Consider the following 15466-nt stretch of genomic DNA (forward strand, 5'->3'; position numbering starts at 1 on the left):
TCAGTTCTATTGTACTATGTTCTTTTCGGTGGTACATGAACCAAGATTGGCTTTCCCGATCATTGCTGCCATTGCGTCTCTGTCGTGTTGTGAGTGCCCTGGGGTATGTAAGTTCTGTATGTGTCAGGTACAAAGTAAAAGTAGTTCGTCCTTGAAGATTGAAGTCGTTTGTCCTTGAAGATTGAAATTTTGCAATCCTGGCAACACAGAGGCTTGGTAAAAAGTGAACTGAATGAAATTTAACACTGGGTGAAAAGTGTTTTTATTGTATGTATTTTTTCTCCTGTTTTTATACAGAGAAGTTCACAATATAGCTGTTACACAGTTATATCATGTATTACTTATTCTAAATAAGTGAATGCAGTTTGTACATGTTGATAGTTAGAATTTAGCAAGTCATGTTTAAAATATCAAAACTGTTCTTGTGTGTGTGTGTGTGAGAGAGAGAGAGATAATTCCTTCAGCAGCTATGGTAAAGTTGGCATGTAAAATCCCAGTTATGATACACATTTTAAAACAATTTTGTGTGCTTTCTTGGAATTATATGCTTTTATTGCTGAGATGGAAGTTTGAAGTTATTTTCTCTCATATATACTTGTTGTGGTCAGACTTAGTCGTGGTAGTCACATTGTTCTTCAAGTTTGGCTAAAAAGTAGATAGTTGGGACTTACAGCTTTCACTTAGAGTGGAGGAAGCACTGTTGCCACTCTTGCAACATCAACAAACCCTAGACAGCTACAAATTTATAGTTTTCTTGACTAAATCAGGGGACTTCCATGATGGCTCAGTTGGTAAAGGATCCGCCTGCAACGCAGGAGACCCCTGTTCGAGTCCTGGGTCAGGAAGATCCCCTGGAGAAGGGACAGGCTGCCCGCTCTGGTATTCTTGGGCTTCCCTTGTGGGTCAGCTGGTTAAGGATGCGCCTGCGATGCGGGAGAGCTGGGCTGGGAAGATCCACTGGAGAAGGGAATGGCTACCCACTCCAGTATTCTGGCCTGGAGAATTTCATGGACTGTATAGTCAATGGGGTTGCAGAGAGGCAGACACGACTGAGCGACTCTGACTGCATCAGAGAGCTGAGCTGCAGGGCAGCCACCTAACCTGAAATTGAAGGACAGACAGACACCAAGAAAAGATGGGCTACAAACACTTGTACATTTGGGACAGAGAACATGAATACTGGTGAGAAGAATTCAGTTTTAAAATGTTTAGTGAACTGCTAAAGGCTGAGTGTGGGCTAGCGAGAGACTATAGAACCCTTAGGGCTGCAGACACTTGGGAGTTGACATCCACTCGCGGCACTTCTCCACAGACTTCCCTGGATTGCTTACAAAGCAGAGGCTAGGGTGGGGGTACTGGCCCCGCTGGGCAGGTCTGGAGAAGGGGACAGTGGACACTTCAGAAAAGACATGAAGTCATCTCCTCCCTCCCTGTCTTCTGTGAGACAAAAGTCTTAAACTTTGGTGAGAAAAAAAGAAAGAGAAACCTTCTATCTAAGGGAAAGGCAGGAGTATGTGCTGGACCTAGAACTTGGCAGAGAGGACAAGGCAGGAACACTGAGGAGGCCCCATTTCAAATACGGTGGTACACAGGGCTTGTCGAGGCTTAATCAGAGTATCAGAACTCCCACCCCAGGCTGATAGATGCACAGTAACAGGTAGCAGTGGAATTCTGTGAGAGTTGCAAGAGCATGGAGGCTGCCAGGCCATCCAGGGTTATAGCATTAAGGGGAAACCTAATAGAGCAGGTTGAGCAGACACTGAGGAAAAACCCTCTGGCAAAGCAGTCTCTCCCTGAATGTAGGTATGATTGGAGGAATTTGGAGCCTGTGGTGCATTATGGGTGACCATAGCAGCAATAGATTTCAAACCAAGTTCATGTTCTCATCATAGACTGCCTCAACCTCCACACGCTGAAGGCCTAGCAGAAGGAAAGGCATGCCCAAATCCTGGCACAAAACTATTAACCTCAGTCTCAGCTGTTCTCTAGAGGATATTCTGCTATCAAAAAGTTAAGAGGCATAAAAAGAAGCAAGGAAAAACAAAGCGCTTTTGAGAGAAGAGAGTTAATAGAACCAAATTCTGAGGACACGGGTATTGGAATTGTCAGACATGAAATTTAAAATAACTCTGGTTGATATGAAACAGACCGCATGCATGATCAGGTAGGATATTTCAGCAGAAAGATAGACATTATAAGAAAACCAAATAAATTCTAGAAATGGAAAGCACAGTAACAGAGACAGAGAATGCTTTCTGTAAGCTCATCAATCATCATTTCCTTGGCATAACCAAGGAAAGAATCTCTAACCTGCAAGATGCTGCTGCTGCATGGATGTTCAGTTGTGTCCAACTCTTTGTGACCCCATGGACTGTAGCTCACCAGGCTCCTCTGTCCATGGAATCCTCCATGCAAGAATACTGGAATGGGTGGCTGTTTGCTCCTCAAAGGTTGCTATTTCCTACACAGGGATCGAACTCATGTTTCCTTCCGCTTATGCATTGCAGGCGGATTCTTTACCACTGAGCCCCTGGGAGAGCCCAAACTGCAAGATAGGCCAGTACAAATTAAACTGAAATGCACAGAGACAGATGAGAAGAAATACAGCAGAGTCTCCATTAACTGTGCGATAACATCAATGGTCTGAATGTATAATTAAAATCTCAGAATGGGGTAGAAGAAATAATGGCCAAGTATATTCTAAAATTAAAGATGAAAGTGAAATTCACTCAATCATGTTTGACTCTTTGCAGCTCCATGGATATACAGTCCATGGCCTTCTCCAGGCCAGAATACTGGAGTGGGTAGCCAGTTCCCTTCTCCAGGGGATCTTCCCAGCCCAGGGATTGAACCCAGGTCTCCCACACTGCAGGCAGATTCTTTACCAGCTGAGCCACCAGGGAAGCCCAAGAATGCTGGAGTGCGTAGCCTGTCCCTTCTCCAGCGGATCTTCCCAACCCAGGAATCAAACTGGGTCTCCTGCGTTGCAGGTGGATTCTTAATCAGCTGAGCTACAAGCCTCCCCCCCCAAATTAAAGATAGACCCCAAAACAAAAGTCCAGGAAGCTCAGAGAACACGAGGCAAGATAATCCCCAATAGAGACAAATGACAGAAAAACATCTAGGCATATCACATTCAAAATGCTGACAACTGACAGTGAAGAGAAAATACCTGAAGTAGAGGCAAAAGCTCATTACAAAGGAAAAAAGAATTAGAGCACACTTGTCATTTCACCTTATGCAAACCGAAGCACAGTTTTGTGACATGTTTGAAGTGCTAAAGGGGAAAAAGTTTTCAACCCAGAATTCCATCTGCAGCAAAAGTAATCTTTAAAAAGCGAAGTCCTGTCTCAGAGGAATATTCTCTCAGTATCACAGAAACTGAGAGAATTCCTTGACATCAGACTTGCATTACCAGAAATCCTCTGGCAGAAGGGGTATGATACTAGACAGAAACTTGGATATGTATAGGAAAATGTGCTAAAACTCGAATAAATGAAAATCAATGTTAAAATTCACGTTTGTCTAATTAAAAATTTTTAATCACTCTGAAAGATAGCTAACTATAAAGCAGAACCTAAGAGATAAATTTGTGTTTGGAGCATATGTAAAAGTGAAGTTTTTGATGGTCACCGTAAGTCAGGAAGGGTGTGCTATTATACATCTTCATATGTAATTTGGGACAATTTAATTGAAGTCAGGCTCTGGTTAACTCAAGGTGTATATTGTAAACCCTAGGACAAACACTAAAACCATTTTTTAAAAAGTAACTATAGTTAACAGTACCATGTTGTATATTTGAAAGCTAAGAGAATAGGTCTTAAAAGTTCTCATCACAAGATAAAAATTATGTTAACTTACTGTGGTAATCTTTTCACTCTCTATATATCAAATCATTATGTTATATATCTGAAATTAATGCAGTATTATGTCAATTACACTTATCTCAATAAAGAAAAAATAGTAATAGAAATAAGTGGAATCATAAAAATATGTTTAAAGTACATGAATTAAAAATAGACACAAGTGAAAGGAGAAATAGATAAACCCATCATTAAGATTAAAGTTCATAGCTGTTGAACAAATAGATGGAAAATTAGTAAGTGTATAAAAGTCTTAACTCTATTAACCAACTTGCCTAATTGACATTTATTATAAAACGAGATGACCCAACAATAGAGTGTATATGTTTTCCAGTGCACTTGGAGTATTCACCGAGACAGACAGTTTTCTACCACAGAACCTTAATTGAAAGCAAACCAAGGATGTGCTTGGATCATAATGGAATCAAACTAGAAATCAGCTATATTTGGAAACTCTCCAAAATATTTGGAAATCAAATAACACTTTAAATAACTCATGGTTCAAGGAGGAAATCACAGGGGAAGTAAAAAAAAAAAAAAGTATGTTGAATTAAATGAAAGTGAAAGCACAACATATCAAAATTCATGGGATGCGGCTGCAGCAGTGCTGAAAGTGAAATAGAGCATTAAATGCTTACATTAAAAAGAACATTACCAAAAAAAAAAAAAACCCCACTAAAAAACAAAAAAACATTGTATTTAGATATAACACTTTATTCACGCATTCACCAGTTGATGGACATTTGAGATGTTTCTGCTTTTTGGCTGTTCTGATTAATGCTACTGTGAACATTCATGTACAAGTTTTTGTGTGGCCATAATTTTTCCTTTAAGTATAGGAGTGGAATTGCTGGATTGTGTGGTAATTCCGATGGCTAACTTTTTGAGCAGTTGCCATGCTGTTTGGCAAAGTAGCTGCCTCATGTTGCATTCCCACTGGCAGTGCACGAGGGAACTGTTTTTTCCATATCCTTGCCAACACCGAGCTTAGCTATTTAAGATACCATTTAGTGAAATGGAATTTTATTGTGGTTTTGATGTGCATTTTTCTAAAGATCATCTTTTCATGTGCTTAATGGCCAGTTATATATTTTTTATTAAATTTATTTAAATTTTTTATTGGAGTATAGTTTATTTACAGTGTTTCAGGTGTACAACAAAGTGATTCAGTTATACATGTGTATTGTCTTTTGGAAAATGTTTAAGTTCTTTGTCCATTTTAAACTTTTTTAAATTACAGAATTTTAAAGAGTTCTTTATTCTGGATACAAGTCCCTTACAAAATTTATACTTTGTGAATATTTTCTTCCATTCTGTGGATCTTCTTTTCACTTTCTTGTATCTTTTGAGGTACAAAAGTTTTTTATTTTGATGAGATACATTTTATTTGTCTTTTGTTGCTTGTGTTTTTGATGTCATATCTCAGAAACCATTTTCTAGTCCAACAATAAAGATTTACTCCTGTTTTTTTCTTCAGAGAGTTACTGTTTTAGCTCTTAACATTTAGATTTTTTTTTATCATTTTGAATTAATTGCATATAGTGTGAGGTGTGTGTCTAGCGTTGTTTTTATTTTTGCATTATGATATGTATAATTGCATGACCCAGTCATCCCACTCTTAACTTTTTACCCAGGTTTGCTCAAAATCCATGTGCATATCAATTTTATTCATTTCCTCCAAAATCTGGAAACTCAAATGCCCTTTAATTTGTCCCTTCATCGCTCCCAAGTATGGTATATCCTTACAGTGGAATACAACTTTGAAATAAAAAGGAACAAAGAGCTGACATGCTCAACAACATGGGTTGAGCCCAGATGTGTCATTCTTTCCTTAAAGGCATTAGCACTCAGAAATAAGAAATGATCAACGTCAGATGATAATGGAACTGAAAGACATAGATAGTGCTTTTTCCTTTGTGGGCATTAAACTCAGTGTTTTATATAAACCCATTTATCTGCCACAACTCTGTGAAATACATATTATCCCAGTTTTACAAATCAGGAAACTGAGGCAGAGAGGTTAAATAACCTCCCTCATGTGTGTGTGTGTCGCACAGTCATCTCTAATTCTTTGCTACTCCATGAACTGTAGCCCACCAGGCTCCTCTCTTCATGGAATCTCCAAGCCAGAATACTGGAGTGGGTTGCCACTCCCTTCTCCAGGGGATCTTACCTGGAGACCAAGGGATCGAACCCAGGTCTCCTACATTGCAGGCAGATTCTTTACCATCTGAGGACATAGTCAACTGAGGTCACTGGGTTCCACACGCAGGCCGTGTGGCTCCATACTCTATTCTGCTGCTTTTGTATGTCACAAGAAAGCTTTGGGTGCAGCCAAAATATGCATGAGTTATTTGGGAATTTAAGCAAAACCTTATTAAAGAATTTGCTTATTTTCTTTCCTTCCTGGCATACTTTGTTACACAGTTTTCAATCTTAGCTTCAAGTAGGACAGGATAGTAATGGATTATAATCCATTGATGTGAAGTAAAATAAATATCCAAAAATCCATACTAAGTTAATTGAATAGATTGGATGGAGAATAGTCTCCTCCCTTACAACAGAATTCTAATCCACATGCATGAAAGGAACGATGAAAATAATGTGCCTTTAGGCAAACCCATAATTAACAATTGTAGTTGGCAAGAGGCATCGATGGATGCTGAAATTAGTGAGCTAAAGTATGCAGAGAAGCAGTAAGTTTGCATAGTCTTAGTGAATCTCTCCATGGGATGCTTATTAACTACAGAGGGACAGATAATAGCTTCATGGTGGAAAAATCTGATAGACACCACCTTAACCAGCGATCAGTCTAATAGCCCCAGTAAAAAGACATGTGAACATCATGGACCCTTGAGGTTATTAGGCCCTGAGAAGGGCACAGTATCATCTCTGTGATGTTCTTGCCCAGAAGGTAGAACCTCAGTTTAATCATGAGGAAGTATCAGACAACCCCACACTGAGGGCCATTTTATAAAATAAGTCTCGGAACTCTCTAAGGTGTCACAGTCCTGAGAGATGAGCAGAGAGACTGGGCATGTATTTCGAGCCTGGAGCAAGGAGACAGCAACTAAACACAGTGGGATCCTGGGCCAGGATGGGGGTGTTGCTGCTAAAGCTGGTGATGAGAGAATAAGGTTAATGGCTCAGTTAATAGGCTTCTGTTAGTTTAAATAGTTTTGTTAAGGTTATATAGTGTTAACATTAGGAAAAATGGGGTCAAAGCACATCCTGGAATTGGGTATACTAATGATGCAACTGAGGTTTAAAAAATGTAAAAGGAAAACAGATGCTCTCTGATGCCCAGACAATAGCATTTCATACTTTCAGTGGTCAGATTGTTGAGGATGTGCTAGTAAATAAGTTCAGCGCCAACCATAGCGGAAAACTTATGAAATAGAATTCCCCCTTCTAAGGAGCTTCAAGAGGCTGAGAAAGTCGTGCAAACAAACAGTTGACACCTGTTAAGTGGTTTCTGGAATCTATGCAGATGGAAGTTCAGGGAACATACAAGAGATGAGCCCCTAATGTATCTATAGAAATGTAGAATATTTTTATTTAGAAATAACTTTGTGCTCAGATTGGGGACTTCCCAGGTGATCCAGTGGCTAAGACTGCGCTCCTAATGCAGGGGGCCCAGGTTCGATCCCTGGTCAGGGAACTAGACCCCACTGGCCGCAACTAAGGTTGTGCATGCTGCAACTAAAGATTCCGAGTGCCACAGCCAAGACCTAATGCGACCAAATAAATATTTAAAAAAACAAACAGGAAAACCCCCAGAACACTTTGTGCCTAAGTTGAATTCTTTGTAAGAGACTGTCATTTTTGCATTTGGTCATTGTCAACAACCAAAGTTTTGTCAAGACAGATTTCTTAAATATGACTGGCACCCCAGCGATTAGGGCATGGCTTGCCTCCTGTAGTTTGTATTGAGACAGGAAAGAGAAGAGTCTGGTCCAGCGGTATTGTGTACTGATTTTATTTACAGCTTGTGAATGGACTGCGGCCGAGTCTCCCTGAAGGTTGAGGGCTCTGCAGTGACAGGGATGGGTGGGGGGTGCTGGTGCGGCCTGGGTTAGGCCTCCAGATCCTGTGGCGGGGGGTGAGGGGATGGGGTATGTCTGTGTGTGTGTGTCCTGATGTGAGGAGAACGCTCACCTCCGGGCACCCAGGGAACTTTCCCTTTTTTTTTTTTTTGTCCTTCAGAGTACATTCATCTTCTGATTTTCCATCATAAACTTTTTGTGTGTTGGCGAGTAGATGATGTTCATTGGCAAATTAATGAAGAAGTGAAAGCAGGCTGTCTGAGTCTGTCTTTGTTCCATGTATGCTCAGTCATGTCCAAGTCTTTGTAACCCCATGGACTGTAGCCCGCCAGGTTCCTCTGTTCATGGGATTTCCTAGACAAGAGTGCTGGAGTAGGTTGTCATTTCCTTCTCCAGGGGATCTTCCCAACTGAAGGATTAACCTGAGTTTCTGTTCCTCCTGCATTTGCAGGCGGGTTCTTTACCACTGGTGCCACTTAGAAAGGGGCCTGTCTTTAGGGACAGAATTTAAGATGCACGTGAGTTTCATTCTGGACACATCCCAATTGTGATCTCTTTTGTTTGCAAAAATAGTGATGTGGCAAAGGGGTCAAGGGTCTCCGAGAACACGGTGTAGGAAGGTCTTTGTCCTCTTTTGCAGAGTTACTGTCTCAGCCTCCCTCCCTTCACTTTGATGACCCTCGTAGTCACCCATTCCTGGTTTATTTGATTTCAGAAGGCTCTTTTGCAAATAGACTGTTACACTCTCATATAAAACTTTGGCTCCTCATCTCCCTGTGTGTTTCTCTTCCATAGGAGAGGAAGTGGGATGTACTGGGCTCATGATAGATGAGCAGGAATTTGAACTATTTCAGTGGAGAGAACTGATTTTGGGGATAAAAGGAGTGTCAACTGCCTTTCTTCCCCGGAAAGTGGGGAGGCCCCAATCACATGGCCCTTCATTTGTAGACTCTAAAAATAGAGCTGTGCTGAGCTGGCCTAGGGATGCAGCTCGCGCTCCCAGGCCCTTTCCTGCTCAATGTCCAGTATCTGAGTGTTCCCGTCTTCCTTCATTTTTATGATGAAATCTCAGATGTGCCAATGCAGATCAGAGGAGATAATATGGAAACCTGATTTTGATCACCAAGATGTTGCAGCTTGTGAACATCTATTGTACGGTAACTACTTCTTGTTGGCGCAGAGTTTCAGAAACTGTGGAGGAGTGTCACCGTGGATTCAATGGACGAGGAGAAAATTGAAGAGTATCTGAAGCGACAGGGAATTTCTTCCATGCAGGACTCCGGACCAAAGAAGGTGGTATGTAGTCTCTGGGAGAGAAGGTGGCGCTGTGCCCTTTGAACTGTCAGCCTGCTTCCTGTGCAGCCCTGGGAAGAGCAGGTGGCTGGTTCTTCCTTGGAGTTCTTCCTCCGCGTCCTCCCCCTCTGACCTTGGTCAGGTGCTTTCAGGTCGTGGCTGGTATGCTCCTTGCCTTCAGGTGCCGCTCCCCGGGTAGCATGAGTGCTTCTCCGCTTGCCCCGCCCCTGTCCTGGCAGTGCCTGCTCTTGCTGCAGCCGCGTGGACTTCCGGCATCCCCGTGATGTCCTCCTGGTTTCTACTGGGAGCCTGCTCCACCCCCCTGGCCTTCCTGATCTTCATCCCCCAACCTGCTTCTTGCTGGTGCCGGACTTTGCTTTAGCGCTGGTCACACTCAGTTGTCCTTGGTGACGCTCAGATCCTTTAGGAACCAGATTTTACTGTCCTGATAACCCCAGATCTGGCTCATTTAGAAGGATTTGTAGCTGGATGAAGATTTGTGAATTGCCTCGTACCAGCTAACCAGCTCTCTGCAGTTCAGAGACAAAGCCAGGATGAGGGATATTTCACTAACACCCCCTTCCCCTGGCCACCATCATGCCTTGTAGGTTGTCTTCTTTGTGACTTTTGTGTGCGTGTATTTTATTTGGTGATGTTTAGGACTCCTTTAAGGGGAAAATTTATTGCCAGTGATCTCTAAAAATTAGTGTGATTGCAGCACTTCATGGTTTCCTATCATTGCTTAGTTTGTTGATTTTTTTTTTAATGTGATGCAGTAAAGAGAATAATACCTAACAACTCTTTCTGTGCCCATTCACTCCCCAATTTTGCTGTATCTTTGTACTTTGTTGTATTTGCTTCAGGTTTTTGTTTTACGGGTAATTAATGGTGGATAAGCTTTTTTAAACCTGATAATAGAGATGAAAAACAAGAGAGCTATACTGCCTCTTCACCCACTTAGTGCCCAGCGTAATTGTGGTAAGCTGTTGTGCCAGCCCCTTCTTTCCAGGGGGACGCACACACTTCACTGTAAGGGAAACCGCTGGTGGTGTTTGTGGTTGGGGGTGTGCTGTGGTGTGTGTGTGTGTGTGTGTGTGTGTGTGTGTGTGTGTGTGAGGTTGGGTCGAGGAACAGAGGAAAGTTTGTGGATTGGTGTGTGTGTGGGTGTGGGTGTTTGTGGTTGGGTGTGTGTGTGTGTGTGGTGTGTAAGTGTGTGTGAGGTCGGGTCGAGGACAGAGGGGAGGTCACAGAACCCCGCGCCCCTTCGCCGCGCCCTGCGTGAGCCCTGCGTGAGTCCTGCCGGTGTTGCCGCTGAGCGTGTCCGCCCTCGCCTCTCCCGCAGGCCCCGGTCCAGAGGAGGAAAAAGCCCGCCTCGCAGAAGAGGCGGCGGTTCAAGGCGCACAACGAGCACCTGGCCGGGCTGCTGAAGGACTACTCGGACCTGGCGCCCGGCAAGCAGTGAGCGCCCGGGGTTCCACGTCGAGCGCTTCCCCGGCGGTGCTGGCGTCTGCGGGCTGACCGTCTTCCTGTCCTCCTGCCCAGGGCCGACGAGAGGAGCAGTTCGGGCTACGGAGCTAGAGCACATTACCAAACTCGAAGCTCGTTTTCCTTAACGGGCTAGTGAGAACGGTGCCGTCCCCTGTGACCCTCCGTCACTGCTCGGGGGAGCGGCGCTCAGCATGGCGTGCAGGCATCTTTGCTATTTATCGCTACTTCTGAGTGGCTCCTGTTCCATTTTCCCCTCTTTTATCACTTTAGAACAAGTTTGCTGGTAGTCTTGAATGCAATATTTGTTTATTCCAAAAGATCATATTTATAATAAAACCATTGTAGAAGGAGCTCTAAGACGTCGGTGACTTCAGTTGGCTTCTTTCCGTCCTTGGCGGTTGCAGGCGGTCTCTGAGTCCTGCAGGTGCAGGTCTGGAATGTTGATGACCGTGGTCTGGGCTGTGTCACTGAGCGTGTGGATTTCACAGGTGGAACCCAAGGTGTGCCTATTGTTAGCAAGGGAAGCAGTAAAGGTACACTTGGCGTGATTTTTAATGCTTTCTTTTAAAAGGATAAGTCACTGTTTAGTCTCCTGGATTTCCCAAGTCTTGTCATGCCGTTTACAGTAAGCATAGACTAAGTCTACCCACCAGCCTGAACGTCTGTGTTACGGTGTCTCAGCTGTGTTGGCGCCTGGCCCGAGGTTCTCACTGACTGAGCTCACGAGAGCTGTTACCACATATGTAGGTTCCTAAGAATTGTCATGACTTTTGGGGAGATCTGTGGTCATTCCAGCATTCTACTGTAAATGACCCATTTTCCTTCTCTGCTTGTTTATGGTTTGTAGGGGCTCTTTGGGTTGGTTGATATGGTCCTCACATAAAATATTGAAGCTAGTGAATTATAGGGTTTGGTGTTCTCAAAAAAGGCATAATGATAACCCAGAGCAGTAACTACTTTGTACACATGACAGGGAGCCATTTTTTTGTTTTAATTTTTATCCTTTGTCTTTACTTCTCATTGATTTGAGTGTCATCTTACCTGTTTCTTATACCCAAGCCCCAAAATATATCATGAGAAGATGTGAAACTAAGACGCCTCATTGATTAATGATGTTGAGCATCTTTTCAGGACTTGTTGGTCACGTGTGTATTTGGATGAATGTCTATTCAGGTCTGTTTGGGTCCTTTGCCTATCTTTCAATTGGATTATTTGTGGGTTTTTTTTTTTTTTTTTTGACTACTACTGAGTTGTATGAGTTCTTTATGTATTATGGTCATATTAACCCCCTTATCATTGTAAGATAAATGATTTGCAAATGTTTTCTTTGATTCCATAGATTATCTTTTCGTTTTGTTTTTTTTTTTTCTTTAATTATTTGCACTGGATCTTTGTGGCATGCAGGATCTTGTGTTTTTTTTTAATCCATTCAATTCTATGTATTATAATTGGAGAATTTAATCCATTTATGTTTAAGGTAATTATTGATAGGGGAGGACTTTGGACTGTTTGCATTTTGTTGTTTTCTGGCTGTTTTGATATGTGGGGAGGGAGATAGTCTTTGCAGCAAATTGTGATAGGAACCCAGTTGTATTTGAAGGTTGTAATAGAAGTTCTTTACCAATTCTTCTGGGTAGCTAGAAACATTTCCACGAGAAATTCAAATTAAAATCAAAGTCACGGTCTCACCTCTGCCTGTTTCTGCTGGGTCTGTGGGCTGTTTAGAAGAAGCAAGTTGGAATGGGCATGTCTGGGTGCATTAAAAGTTTAAGACCATCTTTAGTGCGTTTGATCTATAATTCATCACAGTCAGCTGAGGCTTTTAGGGGATGGCTAAAAGGAATGTCTTTGAGCCCAAAGTGTAAAAACCGAACACTTGGCTGCTGCTGTCATGTCCTGTAAGTGTGGTCAGACGATGGTGGGACTCGAGGGACAGAAGAGCACTTGATACGTGTGAAGCCGTGCCTGAGCGAGAAGGCAGGGCAGCTGCTTCCCGTTCCTGCTCGGTCCATGGTTTGTAGCAAGGGTGCTGCAGACATACACCCCTGGGTTCTTCTGTGATGGGGTGTTTGAAGTCAATGGCAGAAAATACATTTTGGGTGTGGGGATAGGGTATTTGGATTTATAAACTCCCCAGTTCTTAGCAGCCAACAGTGGTTTTTTGAAGCATGGGAAATGAGACTTGATGTCCCCTCTTCCTTCTAGCTACTGCTTTTACTCGCAAAAACGATTCATTTGCAGGTGTTTTTCTTTTAAGGTATTAGTGACTGTCCTTAACAAGCCGGGCCGCCGCTGCTGCTGTGTGGCAAGGCTGGGGTGCTGTGTGTGGCGACGGTGTGATGACCTTCATCACATGATGCCACCCTTGGCGCTTCACAGAGAACAGTCCACCCTTTCCCCAGGCGTGTTTTGTGGGCTTTTCCTGAGAGAGTGGGTGTTCTGTGGGGGAGAACCTCTTGGAAACCACTTCTCAGGTGAGCTGGACTTTGGAACCCCCGTCCCTGCCCTGTGAGCATGGTATTGAGTGAGCACTTGGGGAGCAGAGCTGGAACAGGCCCTGACATCACGCTGTTGCCCTTCCTTCTGGCCACAGCTCAAGAAACAAAAGCACATTTCCCTTCATAGTGGGGTTTCCATTGGAAAGACCTGCTGGTGCTCGCAGGCCAAGTGGCAAGGCTGCTGCCACGGACCCTTTGGAGACAGGCCTGGAACACTCATCTGGCTCTTGGTTTGGAGATGGGCCAGCATGTTCCTGTGACTCAAACCATGTGGGTTCAAGACACTGTGAGAACACAGTGACTTGCCACCACCCAGAACTTTGCAGGGCTCCAGAGACCTTCAGGGCCAGCTTACCATACGGAGTAAACCACAGCCTGACCTTGGCAGGACCGTCTCCAGAAACTCCAAGACCAGGTTTTATCTTGCACAAGAGTGTCAAGAGGCTTTGAACTTTTTGCATCCTAGTTTTAAGGAAAAAGTACTCTTGTGTCCAGGTAAATACTAGTATTTTAACCTGAGCATTATTTCCTATTCCACGTAGGTGTGTCTTTTTTCTCCAAAGTCAAGTTTGGGTTGAATTTAAGCATCTAACATAATTAAATTTCTGTTTGTTGTTAATTAGCTTGGCAAGAGAGTTAAACTTGAAATGAGTGGTATATGTGAGCAGTCGGGAACAGGCTTCCCTGTGGTCTTGATTTATGGGCCTGTTATAATGGTTCATTATAACATGGGCACAGGGCACAGGGCCCTTTTCCACTCAGAAAGCAGGAAAGTGTGGTTTGTACCATGGAAGTCCGAGTGAATCAGCACCCATGGGTCGCTTGAGAGCTGCAAAAATAGAACAAGATGAAGGTTTCTCACAGTATATTGGCATCTAGGGGCTTGGGGTCGTTACAGAGCCAGGCCAGTCTTGGGGAGCTGAGTACCATCCAGGATGGTTTGCGGTGGTGACAGAGCTTCCCTGTGGCAGGTAAATATTTGCCTGCTTAGAGGCTTATCAGTTAGTTTTCAGTATCAGAGTCATGAGTTGTGGTGTAGGCGTTTTGAAGACCAGTGTTACAGATAATGTCATTAGTAACAGATGTTCCTCTGCCTTCTCAGAATGTTGGACAGTTGTGTGATGTCATCAGGTGTGACAGAACAGTTGAAGAGTAAGAGAGCAGCCGTGTGCTGATACTCGAACATGCTTGTCACCTGACAGTCGGACGTCCCAGTGATGGATGGGGAGACGGTAGGGAGTCTGCTCACACTCCTAGAGCCAAGCAGGCCTGCCCGAAACACGCAGAATCAGTTGGTTCCTGTATGTCATTGTGACACAGAGCCCAAGAATTGTTGGGGCATCCGCCATGCTTACTCTATGAAAGTGGGTCTGCCATATATTCAGGTATGGGTCCAGTGAATTTGAAGCCCACACATGATTATACTGTAAGTATAACATACATTTTGCATGTTTTAAGGTTCTTTTCCAGATTTATTTACTTTGTAATTTTGTTAGAGGTAGAAGGCATAGTTCTTAATTTCAGTACTACCTGCTGGTTTTATATTATAGCTGCATTAGTCCTATGTTCAGAAGCATCAGATCTTTACCCCCAAGGGAGGATTTACTTGGTAACAAAAGACAGCCTCATTATCGCTTTTCTGGAGCCTACAAACTGGGACAGTATGTAAGCAGAGGGAACAGACAGACCTGCCCTTTTCTTTTCCCAAGTTCCCAGTTCCAGAAGATACACTGTGTTTCTGCTCAGTGGAGTGACAGGAAATGAAGCTGGTGTTCAAGGACCAGACAGTGGATTATGCCTGGAGTTCATGCTAGACAGGTAGGTACTCTCTACACACTTGTCCCTTGCACAGTGATGGTGACCAGGCACTCATTTTATGAAAAAGCACACAGCAGTGGTGGTGTTCAGCCCTTCCAGGGAGGCGCCCTCAGATCTATGCTGCCTGGCTTGAACCTGGTGCCTTGGAGTGAGTGGGAAAGTCCCAGATGGGCTGAAGGTGAAGCCACGTGATCGAGTCTGTCCCAGAGCCACGACCGTCATGGGTGTGGGCTTCAGAGCCTGGGCAGTCAGGCAGAGCTGTGCCTTCAGCCCCGGCTCCAGGGTACTGGAAGGCTGTGGCTGGGACCCACTTTTGGTGGCTGGTCTCCTCTGCAAAAGGTACGTGTGATCCAAGAACAGAACCTAGAATGTCAGTGCCCAGCAAGACTAGTAGCTGTTAATGGTTGTTGTCCTTGCTTGGAATTGAGCACCGTGACCTCCCTCCCCCTTTCTGGGGACA

The 15466-nt window shown here is 43.7% G+C and overlaps 1 protein-coding gene across 1 annotated transcript in view; it reads left to right on the forward strand.

The window, feature by feature from the left end:
• The window catches only part of GTF2E2 (general transcription factor IIE subunit 2), a 79971-nt gene extending 68924 nt beyond the window's left edge, over positions 1–11047 (forward strand). Inside the window, exons 7-8 of the mRNA XM_020879072.2 lie at positions 9090–9205; positions 10545–11047. Of these exons, the coding sequence (XP_020734731.2) occupies positions 9090–9205; positions 10545–10664 (236 nt within the window). The 3' untranslated portion in view covers positions 10665–11047. The remainder of the gene's footprint in view (positions 1–9089; positions 9206–10544) is intronic.
• Positions 11048–15466: the final 4419 nt, after the last annotated feature.

This window comes from Odocoileus virginianus, chromosome 32 (assembly GCF_023699985.2).
Source record: "Odocoileus virginianus isolate 20LAN1187 ecotype Illinois chromosome 32, Ovbor_1.2, whole genome shotgun sequence".
NCBI lineage: Eukaryota > Metazoa > Chordata > Mammalia > Artiodactyla > Cervidae > Odocoileus > Odocoileus virginianus.